The 19300-nt window shown below is 46.2% G+C and overlaps 1 protein-coding gene across 1 annotated transcript in view; it reads left to right on the forward strand.

Moving 5' to 3' along the window:
* NUP133 (nucleoporin 133) overlaps positions 1 to 19300 on the forward strand; it is a 942256-nt gene that overhangs the window by 783352 nt on the left and 139604 nt on the right. The window contains exon 24 of the mRNA XM_069234985.1: positions 3814 to 3878. Coding sequence (XP_069091086.1) covers positions 3814 to 3878 — 65 coding nt within the window. The remainder of the gene's footprint in view (positions 1 to 3813; positions 3879 to 19300) is intronic.

Here is a 19300-nt window from a genome sequence, read left to right on the forward strand (position 1 = left end):
CCAATCCTCTCTCATGGACATACCCTTTGATGGCTCCCATCTCTTCGAAGAGAAGGTGGATCGGTGCTGGAGCACTTCAGGGCACTTGGTCGACGGCCAGGTCCTTGGACCTTTCTATGCACCCTATGTCTCCCACAATTTACCTTTCGCTCCTGTCATGGCTACGAAAGAGGCTTCCGGCTGCGCCAGTACTCTCCCAGCCACTGTGCCGCACATGTTCCCTATTCTTTGCGTGGGTGAGGGTGCAGTATCCCCAGACTTTAAGGGTCAGGCAGCCAGCAGTCCGGTCAGTCCACCATCCTCCTGGCAGCCACAGCCTTCAAACCCTCCTACCATCATGGGCATCCAGTTCGTGGCAGGATTCGCCATCACCTGCCCAACTGGCAGTCTAAAACATTGGACAGGTGGGTTTTGCGGACCGTCCGAAGGGGCTACTCGTCTCCCCTTCGTGACTACTCCTTCCCAATGGCACCATCTCATGACAGGCTGATGGAGGATCATCTTTTTCTTTACCGCCAGGAAGTCAAAGCTTTCTTGAACAAGGGAGCCATAGGTAGGGTGCAGACGCCAGAAGTGGGTTGTGGTTGCTATTCTCGCTACTTTCTGGTGCTGAAAAAGGACAGAGGCCTTTGTCCTAGCCTAGACCTAAGGCCCCACAACTAATTCTTCAAGAAGAAGTAGAAAATGCTCACTTTAGCTCTGGTCCATTCTGCCCTGGACCCATGAGACTGGATGCTAGTGTTGGACTTCCACATTCCCATCCTGCCTGCCCACAGACGTTATCTGTGGTTCACGGCTGGCCAAGAGCATTTTCAATTCACTCTGCTCCTTTTTGGCATTACCAGCGTACCTCCTGTGGTTGCAGCTCATCTGCGTAGATCAGAGGTGCCAGTCTTCCTCTGTGATGATGACTGGCTGTTGAAGGCAGGCTGGCCCCAGAGTGTCATCTCCTACGTCCAGACTATGGCAGACCCCTTGCAGTCACGGGGGTTCGCTATCAACATGCCGAAGTCACATCTGACTCACACTCAGGTGCTTAATTTCATCGGAGCTGTTCTGGACACAGTGCAGTTTCAGGTCTTACCTCCAAAGCGGCTAACCCAGGATTTTCAGGCTATGATACCGCTTCAGCCTCTATCCTGGATTTCGGTGAGACAGACCTTGAAGCTGTTGAGACTCATGACCTCCTACATCCTGCTGGTAACACATGCACATTGGCATTTCGGGGCTTAGCAGTGGGACCTGAAGTCCCATTGGGCACAGCATCAGTGGAATCTCTCTGACATGGTCCTGATCTCGGAGGAAACTGCAAAAGGTCTACAGTGGTGGTTAACAAATCGCAATTGGGTCAGGGGCAGACCCCTCTCCCTTCCCCAACCAGATCCCACAGTAGTGACAGGTGCCTCATTTCTAGGATGGGACAGACATCTGGGAGAGCTGGAGATCAGAGGACTCTGGTGTCCAGTGGAATCAGGATCCACATCAGTCTGTTGGAGCTCCTTGTGATCCGTTTCTACCATCCATCAAGGGAAGGCTAGTGCAGGTGTTCATGGACAACACCACCGCCATGTACTGCACCAAACAGAGTGGGTGGGGGTTTTGACGCCCTGTCAAGAGGCCCTCTGCCTCTGGCTATGGCTAGAACATCATGGCATTTCCCTGGAGGTTCAACATCTAGCAGGTTCTTTGAATGCCAGGGCAGACAAACTCAGCCGAAGATGCCTAGCAGATCACAAATGGCTTCTCCACTAAGTGGTGGAGCAAGGTCTCTTTCACCAGCAGGGAGATCCTTGGTTAGATCTGTTCGCCTCTGCAGAGAATGCACAATGTCAGCAGTCTTGCACAGTGGCATCTTGAAGGTGGCTCTCACTCGGAGACGCTTTTCGTCTCAAGTGAAGAGGCCTTCTGTACGCCTTTCCGCTCTACAACTCCTGCCCAGAGTTCTCAAAAATATGAAGAATGACCAGTCGCAAGTCATTCTTGTGGCTCTGGACTGGGCATGGAGAGTCTGTATCCTGAGCTACTGAGCATTGTCATAGATCCTCCGATCAGGCTGGCTCTTTGGGAGAATATTCGGACCCAGCAGCAGGGGAAGTTCCTCCACCCGAACCTGTCCAGTCTCTGCCTTCTTGCGTGGAAATTGAATGGCATCCACACTTTCCTCATAAGTTTGTGATGTCATCTTGGCTGCTAGGCGTCCCTCCTCTAAGACTGTATACTCCTGCAGTTGGAAAACATCTGTGGTATGGTGTGTAAAAAAACAAGTTTATCCCCTTTCTGCACCCCTTCCTTAGGTTCTTCTCATCCTTCTTTTGTCCAGCAAGGATCCACTCTGGGCACTCTCAAGGGATACCAGTCTGCTGTTTCTGCTTTTCTGCAGTTGCCTGACCAGCCATCCCTCTTCAAATCCCCTATTGCAACTAGGTTTTTAAAAGGCCTTGTCCATCTCTTTCCTCCTTTGCCATTTATCATGCCTCAGAGGGGCCTTAATCTTGTTTTGGCTTTTTTTATGTGTGCTCCCTTAGAGTCTCTCCATAATTGTCTCCTCAGGCTCCTACAATTAAAACAGCCTTTCTCGTGGCGGTCATATCTGCCTGAAGAGTGAGTGGGCTTCAGGCCTGGTCATCCAAACCTCCTTACCTCACAATCTATCCTGACAAACTGGTGCTTCACAGAAAAGCCTCCTTTCTTCCAAAAGTGGTCACCCCATTTCACGTAGCTAAACCATCACCCTGCCTACTGTTTACGCTCCTTACCATCCCTCTTAAGACAAGGAGCAACTCCACTGTCTGGACCCAAAAAGAATGGTGGTGTTTTATCTTGATCGAACCAAAAAGTTCTGGGTGGACAACAAACTACAGTATTTGTGAGGTATGTTGGAGCAGAGAAAGGTCGGGCTGTGCAGAAGGGGACCATTTCGAGATGGCTTTTCCTCTGCATTAAGATCTGCTAGCACTGGCCAAAAAGCAACCTCATGAGGGCTTGCAAGCTCATTCCACCACAGCAAAAGCTGTGGTGAAACGTGTGTTAACATGTAGAGTTCGGGAAACTGGGTTTCTGCCAGGCAGCATTGTGGGCCTCTTTGCACACATTCACAAAGCACAACTGCCTGGACAGTCAGATCTGTAGTGATAGGAACTTTGCCCATTCAGTCCTGCAGGACTTCCTCATCTGAAATTGGTCTGCAGGCCCACCTCTGGGGATGGTATTGCTTGGGTATCTGTTCCAAAGTAAGAAATCTGTGGCTAGAAGCCTCTATCAGATGTACAAGTTACTTACCTTCGGTAATGCCTTGTCTGTTTGAGACTATATCTAGCTGCAGATTCCTTACCGACCGACCAATCCATCCTCTCCGCTCTGCAAATGGATTTCTAGGGACAGGGCTGTTTCCTTTCAGGGCCCTAGTTTTCCACACCAGTGGTCAGTGTTCTTCATGGTTCTGCTTTTCTGGTGTGCGAAGTTGGGAAAAGAAACTAACATCGGCACACTTAGGTGGCACCTACATAGGTCTGACGCCTGCGGAAATTCTATCGTAAGGAATCTGCAGCTAGATATAGTCTCTACTAGATAAAGCATTACTGAAGGTAAGTAACTTTTTCTTCAAGACGATAAGTGTATGCACATGAAACTCTATTATATTTTGGTACAAATGACACTACTGATACACATATTAAGAGGTTAAGGATGATAATATTTACTTGCTAACATCTTAGTATATTTTTTATGCTATGTCAGTTGGAATGCTGTGGTGTATACTTTGTGTTTTCACCCAAATGTCATTCTAAGACATCCAACAATATTTTCCGCACTTAGGAGGAAGAGGAGGACCTTGATGCACTGAAACTTGAAATACTGAGCAAAGCTCTTCAACGCAACAAGTACGTCCAAATAATGTTATTTAAAATGGACAGTTCCGTATATCCCTAAAACTTTATTTAACCTGTTAGTTTGGTTGGGGGGCATATTTGGACGTCTTAGAATTTAACATGCCTTTTTTAAACTTCAGAACTGTTTTTTAAATTGTTGTTCTAATTTGCAAATGATTTAACTAATCTGTGAGCAAATAGATATGTGCAAGTCAGCAATGAAGCCCTGTATTCCCCTATATCATCTGTGCTGGAAGCAATTAATGTTTGAATGTCATTGCTTTACTTTTATTCTGCATTTTAGTTGGAAGTCTCTGGCACACTTACACTTGCATATACGTTCCTCTGGGTGGTCTCTGAGCTGTTCTCATCTCAGATTTAGAGACAGTATTCTACTTGCAACACTTTCTGTAGGCACTAGAACTCACTTCCACTCCCCTCTGTCCGCTACACCTTGTTGGCTTCCATTTAACAGAATGAGTGAGTATAAAGTCTTAATTGCTACCCTGAATGAAGATACACTTTGTTGAGAACACTTTTTAGTATTCCAAGCGTAAAAGGACACTGAGGTATACATCAGGCTTCTAGTTTTAGAAGGATTGCTAATAGTGGGCTCTTTTTTTCAGGATACCAATCTTTCATTTAGAAGAGCTTCAGGCACTGTGCCAGAAAAACCTTGTTAAAAAGTAACTTTTGCTAATAGTTTATTTTACAACATCCTACTTGAGTTGGAGATTATATCAGCCCGGTGTCCTTGTTCCTGTATGATGACAGCAAGTGTTTAAAGACTGAGAGTTGCTTGTATCAGGTGGCATACCAAGGTAGGCTATGCAACTATGTGCTGATCTTTTGTGTGGTTTTTTTGATGTCTGCAGTGAAACTCAATCAGCAGAGATCAGGTGCTGGTCTCACACATTCCTCAGTTAGCAGTGGCCACACTGAATATGTCAGTTGCTTTGGATTCTGCCTGAAATAAAATGGTCAATTTTGAAATAAATAAGTGGTTAGGTGTGGCTATTGCAAAACTGCTCTTGACTGTCTGCAGTACATGTAGGTCTTGGAATATTTCACAGTTTTCAATTGGTGCAAAAGTGTAATCTTTACTGTAATCTATCCTCAAAGCCCTTGTACCTCTATGGAATGTTTGTCTGGGGTGTCTGATAGTAGGTGGTGCTTTAGTACTCTGATGACATGTATTGTACATAAAGGCCTCTATAGCCATTACACATGGTAAGAGATATTTCAGTTTTCAAAACAGTTTTTTTTTTAAAAAAAATTCCCAGCAAAAGTCTTAAATCATCTCACAAAACTCATTTTTACTAATTCTCTTTGATCAGGAAAGTGACTTCACAGACCGCATTAATTGCACTACAACCCTCACTTCTATATTTTCAACTCATACGTACGTCATCCACTCCAGTACACTTCACACTTTCCAACTTTCTTCACTTTAGCCCTCCATAACTTCATCAAACTTAAATTTTATCTCAAGTTTAGTGCAGTTATAGAGTGGTAGACCTTACCCCATCAATAACTTGCCCACACGCTCCATCTTCCCTTCCTAATGCCTACTAGTTAATGTATGACTGGTAGAAATGGGGTTTCTGGTTGGCTAAGGCATACAAGCCAAGCAGAACCCACCACTCTAGTCAGGGCAAGTCAGTTACACACCAGAGATAACCTGTGCTCACCCCCTGGTAGCTTGGCATGGAGCAGTCAGGCTTATTCCCAGAAGTCGTGTGTAAAGTATTTGCATAACACACTCACAGCAGTGACACAATAAATACACCACAAAAGAAGGCTCAACACAGGATCATATAAAAATAGATTTCTATATTGTAGATGTTCCAAATGACATATTTCAGGAATGCTGTGCATGGTTTCCCCTCAGGGATAACATTTGTTATCCTTCCCTGATGACATAAAACACAAATACTGTGCAGTTCTTATCAACCTGAGTTGACAGGTACCCAGATCGGCATATAGCAAATCAGGGCATGAAGCACAACAGTAAAACATGTACATTACCCAGTGTTCCCATAAAAACATGGACCCCCTGGGACATCTGAATCATAACATGGCTGTCAGTAGTTAAATAAAATACCTTAGGGCATCTGGGCCTGAAATACAATTTGGTTACGTCAAGTGGCATAAAACACCATGTATCACAGCAAGAAACACAATCACCACTCCTCACCATCAGCTTATCTGAACTTTAAAAAAAAAATCCATACTGGCATTAAGACCCCAGCCTCCCTGTTAGTGGTGTTACGGCATTTGTGGAGCTCTCAGTCAAGAAGGAAAGTGATGATTCAATCACAAGGCACAGAATCCTCTGTGTGTTTACACAGGACAATACAGTAGTTTAGGGCAAGTTCCTCAATGTAGCCCAGCCAGCTCCCACTGGCGGACCGGGTCTCTGCCAAGGCTGCACGCTAAATGAGGTGGAAAGCGTGCCTCCCTGGCATGAGAGCAGGCAAAAGTAGCGGCAACAGCCACAGGGTCCAATCCTTGGCTGGCTGGGTTCTTCTTAGCGGCGAACTAAGGCGGAAAGTGTTTCTCTCAGGCACACAAGCATGGAAAAGTAGCAGCAACAGCAGTGCGCATCAATCCTTGGCTGGCCCAGTTCTCCTTTTCAGAAGCGTGGCAGCCTCCCAACGGCAACATAGGTGTTGAGGCCAGCCATCACCGCGGCAACCTGAGTTCAGCGGGAAAGACTGACAGCGGATGTGGGCCTTTCACGACTGCAGCTTGAGCACTGCACGCTTCGCCACAATGTTCTTTCTTCACCGCAGCGACCTGTGTACAGTGGGAAAGACAGCAAGCGGACAGAAGCCTCTCACCGCTGCAGCGTGAGTGCCACTTGCTTCTCCACAGTGTTCTTTCTTCTGGGACAGTGGGAGCACTCACCGTGCACTACATGTAAAGCACATAAGGCGATGATCCAAAGCGCTCACCACGTGCTGTGATTGCACCATAAAGTAACACTATAGACTGCTCCCCGGTGCTAGATTCAGAGAGCCAAGGAGCAGGAAAACAGTGCTTTCTCTGCGCTGGGCTTCTTGGGAGTCACTAAAGGGTTCAGCAGCCCAGCACAAGTGAGTAGGTGGCTGTTCCTCCTAATAGTCCTTGTGGGGCCTGGATCCTCCAAAGTCGGGAAGCAGCAGGGCAACAAGCAAAAAAGCAATCGAGCAAGTCCCTTATTCCACCCAGCAAATAACAGGCATCAGGGCAACAGCAGAAAAGCAGTCCAGATGAGTCCTTGCAGCTCAGCAGTCCTTCTGGCAGAGGTTCAGTTCCAAAACTACTCTCTAATTCATGGAGTTAGAGCCTGTGTACTTCTATTAAAAAATGTATTTGTTCAGGAGGTGACTTCAAAGGAACCCTTTCAAGTAAAACACAACCCCCTATCTACCTAGCTCTGGCTCCAGACAGCAGTAGTGGGTAATCAGGCCATTGTTGAGGGCAGGACACAGCCTATTGACATGTAAGGTGTGAACAACCATCCCTCTCCCCAGCCCAGGAGGACTATCAGTATACAGATGCATCTTCTGTCACACCTAGCACCTCCTGTGTTGTCGCTGTCTGGAAAGTAGGCACCAAGTAAAGCTGCCACTCTGCCCTAAACGTAAATTGGAGTCAGGCTGCATAACATTAGAGTTATAAGCACTACTAAAAGTGAGATTTCTAAAATAGTAATGTAAAAGCCACCTACACCAGTAAGCAGGATTCCCCACTACCATTCCAAACATGGCCAAGCTACTCCTTTCAGATCAGAAATTACCACTTTACCATGTATAAGGAAATTCCCAAAACTATCCTTTGAGGGGAGCCCTCACAGTATTGAAAATTTAAATAGGCTGTTTGCTACTACTAGGACATGTAAACCATATAAATACATGTCCTACCTTTTACATACACACCTCCCCTGCACATAAGGCTATCTAGTGCCTTAATTAGGTGTGACTTACGTGTAGCAAGAAGGGAGTTTACGCCTTGGCAATTAGTTTGACTGGCCAAGTTAGTGTGGCAGTAAACTGTGCACGAACGCCCTGCAGTGGCAGGCCTGAGACAAGTTTGAAAGGCTACTTCTGTGGTTGGCGCAATCATTGCTGCAGGTCTACTACTAGTATTTAATTTACTGGCCCTGGGTATATGGTATACCACTTTACAAGGGACGTACAGGTAACTTAGATATCCCAAACAGGTGTAAACCAATTATAACAAGTAATTGGGGGAGGGAGCATATGCACTTCAGCACTGATTAGAAGTGGTAAAGTGACCAGAGTCCTGAAGCTAACAAAGAAGGCCAGAAAAAAGGAGAAAGGTAAAACGTTCAAGGATAACCCTGCAGAAAGGGCCATTTCCAACAATGATCAATGAACAAGAGGAGGCTAAATATATTTGACCTACTAATTGACTTGCTACTAACCTAATTTTCATGGCTGACAGATGACAGCATTAGTACTGCATGAGGCAACCCCCCAGGATATCAAAGCCACATACAGGAGAATTATCTGTGCTATTTGGACGGCTGATTGCAGCCACCTATATAGAAGATATCTGTTTGAGTCATTACTAAAAGATGCAATCCTCTTACTGCTCTCCTTCATTTTCCTTTTAGTATATCGAATGTTACCAGGTAATGGAGCCTTGACAGTTACCCTCCAGGATGCTATATTGGATATCCATCAAGTACCCTAATCTGTGTATCCTCATAACCTTAAATATTTGATTTGACAAACCAAAAATACCTCAACAACTAGTATGAAAGCTTAAAAGGCTAAATCTTCTCATCTCCATCACACAAAATGAGATGGGAGGAATGCTTGCAAAAACAGGGTAGCATTCCAACCCATCCTTCTTTTGCCCCCAAGCCACATCAGTTTGGACCCAGCCATATGCAAATCAGTCTTGAACCTGCTCCAATAGGAACAGTCCAACCTGAATTGCTAGACCCAGTCTTTCCCGACACAGAACACAAGCAACCCAAAACCAGTTTCTCTCTGACTGGGGCTCATCGTTTGGGCGTAGCTTGGTTCTAGTGGTACAATGAGCATGGGATCCACATCTGGGCATAGTTCATCAGTGTGCATATCCACACAGCCGCATAAATAATGTACATCATTTTTTGCAGTCTGGAATTAGTAAAGTACAAAGAAATTGTCATCTGCAATGGAGCTCTCATCTATCCTAAACTTACCCTCACCTCCCTTTACCTCCACCCAAACCTAAATAAAAGATTTGCCCTTTCCTTCCTTTATTCTCCATAAACCCTAAAATTACTGATACAGTCCTTTACCTCTAGCCACCCCCCAACTCCTAAAATTAACCTTAACTCCCTTTACATCTACCAAACCTAAACCCTAAAATCACTTCTACCCCCCCACCTGCATCTTACTCCCTTTTTAAATAGCATTTAAAATTGTGTTACTTAAAATTTAATACTTGCTTATGTGGTAAAGGTAAAAAACCTATATCATATGCTTACCTGCATGGTGGTAACTGTGGTAAAGTCCTGGCGTGGTAAAGTCATCGTTGTAAGTGCTGCATAATTTTGTAAGTATCTCTCCTTCACACTTGACAAACTACTGGCAATGGGACAAACTCAAATTGCAGTAGCTCGAAGTTCACTTGATGGCAGTTTCAAAACGCTGATAAAACATCCACTGTAAAAAAAAAAAAAAAATTGTACAACTGCATTAACAAAGCATTTGTCAAAATAACCCCTCTCAAAACTTCTACACGGGTAAAACCGAATGCACCACAGATGTACAACAAAATAAAGAAAGAAAACCCACAACTATGTCTTCTTAATGCCACTAGTACAAATCAAAAAATCCACGCCTCCAAAGACACAACATAATATATAAATACATCATCACAAAAGCAAAATGAGCTCAGAACTCAAACAGTATATCAAACATTAAGCGTTCCACAAAGGAACAGTACAAAAAAAATGGAATTCTGCAGTATAGACTGTACCTCACTTACAGCACGTCGGACACAAGATTTCTGCGATCCACTTTGTCACTCAAGTGAAAACCCCAAATGTGTCTATTAAACAAAACAACCAGCTCCCAAGCCAAAACCAAATGTTAAGGAATAACTTCAGCGAGAAAGTCCACAATGCTTAGAGCTCTTTGTACTAATATCTGATTGCAGAATACTGGTTGCAGTTTGTGACCAGTAAACCAAAGTACTGCTAGGTCGGTTCTCAAAAATCTGAATCTTAGTAGCTCAGAATCGAGCCTACCTCAAGGATATTAATTAGGTATGTCGCAAATTCCAACTCATTACAATTGGAGGAAATCACAGGAATGGTGGCCTGCTGTGGTCAGTAGACCACCATGTCTGCAATTGGTTTTTAATAAAGCTTTTTTTTTTTTTTAAATATAACACAGCCTGTTTTCCTGAAAGGAAACAGGACTGCATTCAAAAAAGTTTTTTGTTTCGTTTTTAATTTCCAAAAGGAAAGAGATCCCAATTTAATCCCTTTCCTTTTGCAAATAGGTTACCATCTCCTTTTTTGATTTCAAAAAGGTTTTTATTCTTTTATAATTCTCAAAAACAGAGGAAAGCAGTGTACATTACGTACATTGTGTATCTAGGCCATATGCATTAATATGGATACCATTGTGAAGCCTAAGTTCTGTTAGACCGAGTAGCACAGAAAGGAAATAAAAAGAAAAGAGTTAATAGAGTAGAGGGAGAAAGAGAGCAGAAATGGTGTGAGGTTAATGGTGGTATTGCTGGAAAATATGGGTTGTTGTGTATATATCATGGAGGTGTTTAAGAATCAAGAGTAAGTTATTTGTGAATTCAATTCAATTCAAAGAAGCTTTATTGCGGCTACAAGAGCCAAAAAAGCGCGAGCAGTAATAAATACAAATAAATGCACATGATAAAATAAAATTGCAGGTAAATATGGTGATAAAAGGGAATGAAATATAAATAAAAATTAAAATGGAATAAAAATGAGATAGAATAAAATGGAGTGAAATTAGAAAAAATGAAATGAAGTGAAATGCACTCTGCAGGATGTTGGGACAGTCTTATTTGGAGTCTTTGTCCAGGAGAGTTTTCCCTCTAATAAGCCAACTAGCTCCGAGGAATTTGGCGATAGCGATCACTAGCGTTGGCCTGGTGACTGATCTAAGGATTCGCAGAGCTAGCACAGAGCAGCGTGCTCCCAGTAGTCTGCATGCCGGGGCCAGCCATTTCCTACGGGGGCAGTATACGCGGGGCATGCAAAAAGGAGGTGGGGGAGATTCTCCACGGGGGCTTTGCAAGCAGGGCATGCGGTGGATTCGTTGTGACCAGCTGCTGGTGAAAAGTCTTAATGGGAGTGTTCCAATGCGGAGCTGGAAGTACAGTTTCCTTTCCCTTGGGGCCGTGATTAGGTCCCAAAAAGTTTCGTACTTGCATGACTCTTTTAGGTTGGCAAAGTCACAAGATAATGTAGTGTGGAGTGCAGCCCGAGTGTCTTCGTTGTTGGCCCTTTGCCAGTAAAGTTTCTTTAGTTCGCTTTTCGAGGGAAAGACTGACGTGGCTGGTGAGTTCCAGAGATCATCGAGCCCGATAGAGTGGAGTAAATCCTTGATGGATCGTAGCCAGGGGATTCTGTGCAGGTGGTCGGCTTTTAGGATGACCTGTAGAGCTTCGGTGAAGATGACAAGTTCCGGAGTGGTCCAGAGACGCCACCAGTACAGCAGAGGTCGCAGGCGGGCTTTGTGACCAATGCGTTTGATGCCGAGGTCCTTGAAAAGAGGGAACAGTGGGGTGCTTAGCGGAAGGGACACAAGGTTTCTTAAGAAGTTGTTTTCAGCGGTGGTTAGGTCTTGGGTTTTGGTATAACCCCAAAGTTCAGCCCCGTAGAGCGCTGAGGAAACTGCCTGGGCTTCGTATAATTGTAATGCTGGGCGAATTGGTTTTGTGTGTGAGAGGTGGAAGTTTTTTAGTAGAGCCCCAGTTGTTTGTCTTAATTTAAGGGCTTGTTTTCCTATGTGTGGCTTCCAGGACATGTTGTCAGTGAGTGTTATGCCCAGGTAGCTGAAAATGCCCACCTTCTCGAGTGAGGAGCCCTCTAGAGTAAATTTCCCTTTGAAAGATCTGTGGGGATTAAGGGTCATTAGTTTGGTTTTCGTTGCGTTGATTTCGAGTCCCTGGGATGAACAGAAATGCTCGAAGCACGCAAGGAGTTTCCTTAGACCACTAGGCGTCTTAGATATCAAGAGAGTGTCATCGGCAAAGAGTAAGACTGGGATTTTTTGTGTGCCAAGTGAAGGTGCGTCAGCCTGCAGTCTGAGGAGGGAGGGGACAATTTCGTTGATGTACAGGGAAAAGAGGGTCGGGGCAAGTACGCAACCTTGCCGCACACCCCTAGAGACGTGGATTCTATCGGTAAGTTGGCCCTTGTTGCCCCACCTGACTTGTGCGTAGTTGTCCTCGTGGAGTCGTATCAAAATGGCAAGGATGTGTTCCGGGATTCCCATCCGAGAGAGAGTGACCCACAGTTTGTTGCGAGGTACTAGGTCAAAAGCAGATTTGAGGTCCACGAAAGCTACATAAAGGCTGCCTTTACCGATGAACACTGTTTTCCAATATAATAATAGGAATCTGAGGGCTTGATCAGTGGTGGAAATCTTCTTTCGGAAACCGGCTTGGAGGGGGCTAAGGATATCGTGGTCAATTATCCATTCTTCTATCTTCCCTAGGAGGCAGTGGCAGAAGACTTTTTGGACACAGTCAATTAGACTAATGGGTCTATAGTTACAGGGAAGAGATCTGTCGCCCTTTTTAAAGATTGGAATAACAATGGCCGCTTTCCAAGAGTCGGGAATTGGCGCCCCAGATGCTATTGCGTTAGCTAGAATGGTGAGATATCTTGACCAGGATGCTAGGTCTGTTGAGAATAGGTCTGCTGGGACGCAGTCTGAACCAGGGGCCCTGCCGCGTTTTAGAGTGCTTAGAGAGTAAGTTATATCACTTTGGGAGAACAACAGGGGTGCTGCGGTGGTTGGTGCTAACGAGTGAAATAGGAGGGGGCCCGTACAAACAGAGGTGGGGCTATCATGATCAGGGGAGTACAGACTACTAAAGTGGGCTATCCAGTCTCTTGGGGCAATATTGGTTGTGATGTCCAAACCACTGGTTTCTGGGCCTCGCGCTGCCAGGGACCAGAACAGACTATAATTTCTCTCGCGCACAGCGTCGCTGAGTGATGTCCACCATTTGCTATCTTGATCACGCTTGGCTATGCGTATTGCAGATTTATAGGACTTCCTAGCTACGCGGATGGCGATGGGGTCCTTGGATTTAATGGCTTGAACTAGGCGCTTGTTTAGGGACCGGCACGTTTTGTTGAACCAGCGGTGCCTGGCTTTGGGTCGTTTGTCGTCGTGGGCTGGGGGTGCTGAGAAGTGGGTTGCGATATCCCTAAAGCAGGAGGTGTGGATTGAGCTAATTTCCTGGTGGGGTGTTGCAGAACCTGCCTCTAGGTCCCTTAGTGTGGATTTTAGGGTGTTGTTGGCAGCATTGATGAGTGCGGGCCGGGCCACAATATTGACCCATTTTAGGTGTCTTTTGTTGTTGGCCAGGTTAATACCCTCGGGTGCTACTGCTGCGGGGTTAGACGTGGCTGGGAGGTTACCTAGGGCTAATGTGTGGACAGAAAGAGGGTTGTGATCACTTTCGGTCCTTTCGATGATTGTCATATCGATGACTAGAGGCCATAATCTTATATCGAATAGGCAATAATCGATTCTGCTGGTGTGGTTCGTTTTGTTGTATGTGTGACTACCGTTGGTGTCTGAATTAGTTCTGCCATTTAGCGCCCTGAGTCCAAACTCCATGGTCAATGATTTTACCTGAATCGCAACCGACGTCCACCTTTTGATGGGTGCAATGGACAGGGCGGGGATAGACCAGACTTGATCTTCCTCGCGGGTGGACCTGAGATCGTCCCAGTCAAGGGGTTCGAATGTGACGTTGAAGTCCCCAGCCACAATGGTTTTATGATGGCGGGGATAATTTTGTAAGAGGGCTACGAGGGCGCAGAGGGTTTTGGAGACTTGACCCCCCCTGACCCCTCGAGCGTAGATATTAAAGATGTTCACCACAGAGTCAGGCCCAAAGGATAGACGAAGGCCTAACAGGTCGGGAGAGGCGGTAGGTAGCTGTGATATATGGCAGCTAAGTGATGTTTTGATCCAGATGGTGACCATGTTTCCTGTAGGAGACATATGTCATGTTCGTCAATAAATGAGGAGAAGGATGGAAGGGGAAGAATAGATTTCAGACCTGCCACGTTCCATGAGACAAGTCGTACCCCAGATTGTGACTGAGTTGTCCTACCTAAATGCCCGGGGTTTTTGAGGTTGGCTGTCAGGGGTTGGTTTGGCAGATGTGGCTGGGGGAGTAGGGATGGGTTGATGCCAATGTTTGCCCGTGAGGTTTGTGGTGGTTGGTGATGTTCCTCTGTTGGAACAGGCCTGGTCCTGATCAAGGAAATGCTTGCGGGCCTAGACAGCAGCTCTAGGTTTGGTGGGCAATGTGCCTGCAAGATGGGTGGAGCATCGTTGTCATGATTGCTCGGTGAGCCGGAAATGGTCGCGGTATCATGGGTAGGGGGGTGAATACATGGACAGACAGTGGTGGGGTAAAAGGAGGATCTGGGGGTGATGGATGTTGGAAGGTTGCAAGGTTTGCCTGCATAGATTTTAGGTGGGGCTGTGAGTCAATCATGTTTACCAAGAGGGGATAGGTTTTCTGCCGGGTGGTAACTCGGGCGTTCCTCGTGGAGCGTGGGTGACCTGGGCTGTTTAAACTGGATGCGTGAGTGTGCAGGTGGGCTTGTTCTTGCGTCTAGGGCCACCAGATTGTTCGCCATGGTCCTGTTCTTGAGTGTCAGTTTTAGGATATCAAAGTGAGTTCCCGGGTCTGGCCGTCGTACTACGGTAATTAGGTCCTCACGTATTATGGATCGGCAGCCTCTAACATGGCGAATCCAGTGGATTGCCTTGTTTTTGATAGTCTACCCCTTCCTTGCGCGCCAATGTGGTTAACTTGGGAACGTTAACCATTAGAACTATATTACCTAAATGGGACTGGTCAGTGGCAGGTTGCGTAGAGTATTTTGAGGCGGTGTTGCTCATGGGTTTGAGGGTATTATGATAGATGTCTAGTGAATTTCCTATGCCTAAATTGTGGAAGAGGGGAGACTGGTGGGAGTTCATGGTCTTTTCTTTGGTAGGGTGAGGGCCAGCGTGGCTAGAAGCAGAGGAGTTGGGCGAGTTTGTTGTGATGCCTGATAGGATTGGATTTTGGGCAAGGTTACTGGTGGTCGTGTTATTTGCGTGGGTTAGCTGTTTTACTATTGCAAGTAATGAGTTAACCATATGCTTGAGTTCTGTGACTTCCTTCCTTAGAGCTTGTATGTATTCGATATGCTGTGGGGTTACATGAGGAGAGTGCGTGTTGGTTGCTGCTGGCCCATCTGCCAGGGTGTCTGGGTTGATGTCGTCGCGTGATTCAGGGAGGTTGGTTAGGGGATTGAAGCGGTTACTGAGCTGGATGGAATCGTTGATGGCAAGTGGTAGGTCTTCTGCTAGGGAGGGGGCCGCATGGGTGATAACGTTCCTACTTTCACCCGCCCCTGTAGTGTCAGTAACTTGTTGCCCACGTTTCATGAAAATCTCAGCGATTTTCATGGAACCTTCCTTCCTGCTAGTTGAAGTGGGCCCCTCCCCAGTTGCAATAGAAATGTTTCCCTGGGGGCTAGTTAGTATTCCGTTGCATTCGCCCAGGAGAGAGTCGATTCTATCCATAACGCAATTGCTAGCAGCATGCTTATGCCTTTTTCGCTTGGCTTTTAGTACTGCCCCGGCCCCTGCCTCTATTGCTTTCCTTTTGCCCATCTGGTGTTAGTGTAGGTGCAGGGTTAAATGATAAGGTGTCAGATTAAATGGAGCAGCTGACTGGGGAGACAGAGTAGGAACTAGCAAAAGGGACTGAGTACAATATGGCCTTCTTGGGAGATAGATGTTAGGGGGGTGGCCCAGCCCAGCCTCTGTCAGCCGCTGGCGGGCGCAGGACGGGCCCGGGCGCCGCCTGCGCGCGTCCCGCGCGGCGGGAGCGCGAACAAGTTTTAAAGGGCTCCTGCCCCGCCTCCAGAGATCACACAGCGCTTCCCGCGACGGCGGGAGCGCGAACAAGTTTAAAAGGGCTCCTGCCCCGCCTCCAGAGATCACACAGCGCTTCCCGCGACGGCGGGAGCGCGAACAAGTTTAAAAGGGCTCCTGCCCCGCCTCCAGAGATCACACAGCGCTTCCCGCGACGGCGGGAGCGCGAACAAGTTTAAAAGGGCTCCTGCCCCGCCTCCAGAGATCACACAGCGCTTCCCGCGACGGCGGGAGCGCGAACAAGTTTTAAAGGGCTCCTGCCCCGCCTCCAGAGATCACACAGCGCTTCCCGCGACGGCGGGAGCGCGAACAAGTTTAAAAGGGCTCCTGCCCCGCCTCCAGAGATCACACAGCGCTTCCCGCGACGGCGGGAGCGCGAACAAGTTTTAAAGGGCTCCTGCCCCGCCTCCAGAGATCACACAGCGCTTCCCGCGACGGCGGGAGCGCGAACAAGTTTTAAAGGGCTCCTGCCCCGCCTCCAGAGATCACACAGCGCTTCCCGCGACGGCGGGAGCGCGAACAAGTTTTAAAGGGCTCCTGCCCCGCCTCCAGAGATCACACAGCGCTTCCCGCGACGGCGGGAGCGCGAACAAGTTTTAAAGGGCTCCTGCCCCGCCTCCAGAGATCACACAGCGCTTCCCGCGACGGCGGGAGCGCGAACAAGTTTAAAAGGGCTCCTGCCCCGCCTCCAGAGATCACACAGCGCTTCCCGCGACGGCGGGAGCGCGAACAATTTTTAAAGGGCTCCTGCCCCGCCTCCAGAGATCACACAGCGCTTTTGTATTTGTGAATTTCCTGTATGGTTAAAATAAGATGTCTGTTAATGGTGGCTTGTTGGAAGCAAAGTATTTGTCCAAGGAGCCCCATATGTGATGTGCGTGCGATTTACATGGGGAACTTTGGAGAGCAGTGTTGTCATCTTCCCGTATTTGAGTTATCCAGTTTAACCAGGGTGCAAAAGCATATTTTGTATGGATTTCCAGTTAGTGGTAATTGATTTGATTGCTGCTGTAAGCTAGAGGTCAAGAAGTAGGCAATCTGATTGATTTTTTTTATTTTTTATATTGGGGTCTAGAAAGCCTTTGATTAAGTATGAGAAATGTTCCTCTGGTTGGATGTGGAAGAGTTTGGATATAAAGGAGAAAACTTCACTCCAGAATTTATTAAACCGGGTGCAGCATGCTTAGCAAGGGACCATCCAGTGTCAAAATCTGTTTGGTGTTCTGCTTGTGTAGTCGGTAAAGCAGGAGAAATTGACTCAATTGCTCTGCATCACCAGGAGAGACAGAGTCAGGTACCCATGCGCCTTTCTTTCCATGCCACACCCCCAGGTTACCACCTTCTTTGAGGTGTTAGTAAAATATCAGTTTTGCTTCCCGGACTTTAGTAGCAAAGCACTGATATATTATATACAGATTTGGTATTAAGAAGAGATGCTAACAACTTGCCCCTTCCAGATGACGAATTAGTATCCATTCAGAATCTCATTTTCCAAGTCAGAAAGCATTTCCAACTCGTGAAATCATATTAGTAAATAAGTGAAACATTTTAAGAGTTGCAAAAGCTGAAACAGAGTGCTTGCGACTGTTTAAATGCTTATTACATCTGGCCCTAAATTCCTTCAAGCAACTGTGCTCTCTGGAATTTAAAGACATGGCTAGTGCGTCTGCTGGCTCACTATGCCCCCACAAATCTTCAAGAATATCTTTGGTAACAGTACCTACTGTGAACATGGCCAGCAAATCATTAATAACAGGCAGATTTCCAGTGGAATTTAAGATATCTTACATACCAGCAATCGTTAGGAAAACAAATCTGGACCTAGCAGATGGAAAGAATTGCAGGCCAATCTCTAATGCACCTTTCCTCTGGAAAACGTCCTAGACAAGTTTTCTCCCAGTTCTCAAACTTACTAAAGAGAACATTTTGCTACCTGAACAACTTCTACCTAGAGTCTATCCCCTACCCAGTTATAAATAAAAACGGACTAGCTGCGCGAATACTATCTGCCATCTTCGACACTATGCATTGTAAATCATTACATACAGTCTCAAAGAAATTGGTTTTGAAGGCAGCCATTGAAGAAAACATCCTTGGCTAGCTCTCCTCTGACCTTAAGGTCAGATCAGGGATTATCTATGAACCTCATTTCACTTCTATACCATACAGCACCAAGGGGCAGATTTATAATATGGCAGAGGGCCAGTTTCACTGCCAGGGCAACTGAGTAAATTACTCCAGCTCGCTGGTGATGGTACCATCTGCCAGATTTAGAGATGTCTGCCAAGCAGGCAGTCATTTGTCAAAATCATTGCCAGATACTGTTGTCATGGCAGGTCCTGTCAATGCTTTTCGCATGACAGAGTCCTACACCAAGCAAATTTCTTTTTTATTTTCAAAAAAGAACATTTTGAAGCAGGATTTTCTTAATAGAAATGACAAATAAAATGCTCCCCTTGCCATGGGTGTTCTGTTGCGTGGCAGTGGTAGCATTTAGCATTTTTTTTCACTGTCCCTTACCGACACAGTGCTCCTCGTGGTAACAGACAGTGAAAACTGACCTCTAATTCCACCCTTCTAAATTAAGTGGGTTGAATTAGAAGTCTGCCTTTAACGGCCCTTAATCCAAAGTGCCATCATAGGGGGTTTAATCATGGTGGGGACAGAGTAGTCTCCGCTGTGATTAAACCAAAGGTCCGTCCGCATCTAAATTGCATAGTTGGGCCATTATGTTGGCAGTAAGCATACGTTATCACTGTTGCGATGAACTGTGCTTACTGTCAACATATAAATCGGGCCCTAAGTAAGGAGCATCTCAAAGCTCAGTCATCTCCCGACTTCTCTTCACAGTGTTTGCATTAGTCCACTCCTGTAACTCAAATCCTTTTACTCCTTTGAGATAAATATCCTGAGAATACCCCAAAAAAATCCTATACTTGGAAAAAAAACTGATCACCTTGAAGTTTCAAAATGATGTGACTGAGCCTTGAAGCCACTGAACATTGGAGAATGACAAATCACTGTAAACGGAAGGGAACCCTCAGTTTCACCAAGTAACACTCTCCATTTCTTTCCATTTGGATACTGCAGCATATTTGCCTACATCTGGAATTCCCACAGATCTGAGCAACTACTTCACTCACCATGTCATAATTTGTTTATAGAATTGGTCTGTCATGGAGTGGAATTTTCATCTGTGACACACCTTCAAAGAACCAAGATTGAGGTGGCAAGACAGCTTCTATATGGAAA

The sequence above is a fragment of the Pleurodeles waltl genome, chromosome 5 (genome assembly GCF_031143425.1).
Source record: "Pleurodeles waltl isolate 20211129_DDA chromosome 5, aPleWal1.hap1.20221129, whole genome shotgun sequence".
NCBI classification, from domain to species: domain Eukaryota; kingdom Metazoa; phylum Chordata; class Amphibia; order Caudata; family Salamandridae; genus Pleurodeles; species Pleurodeles waltl.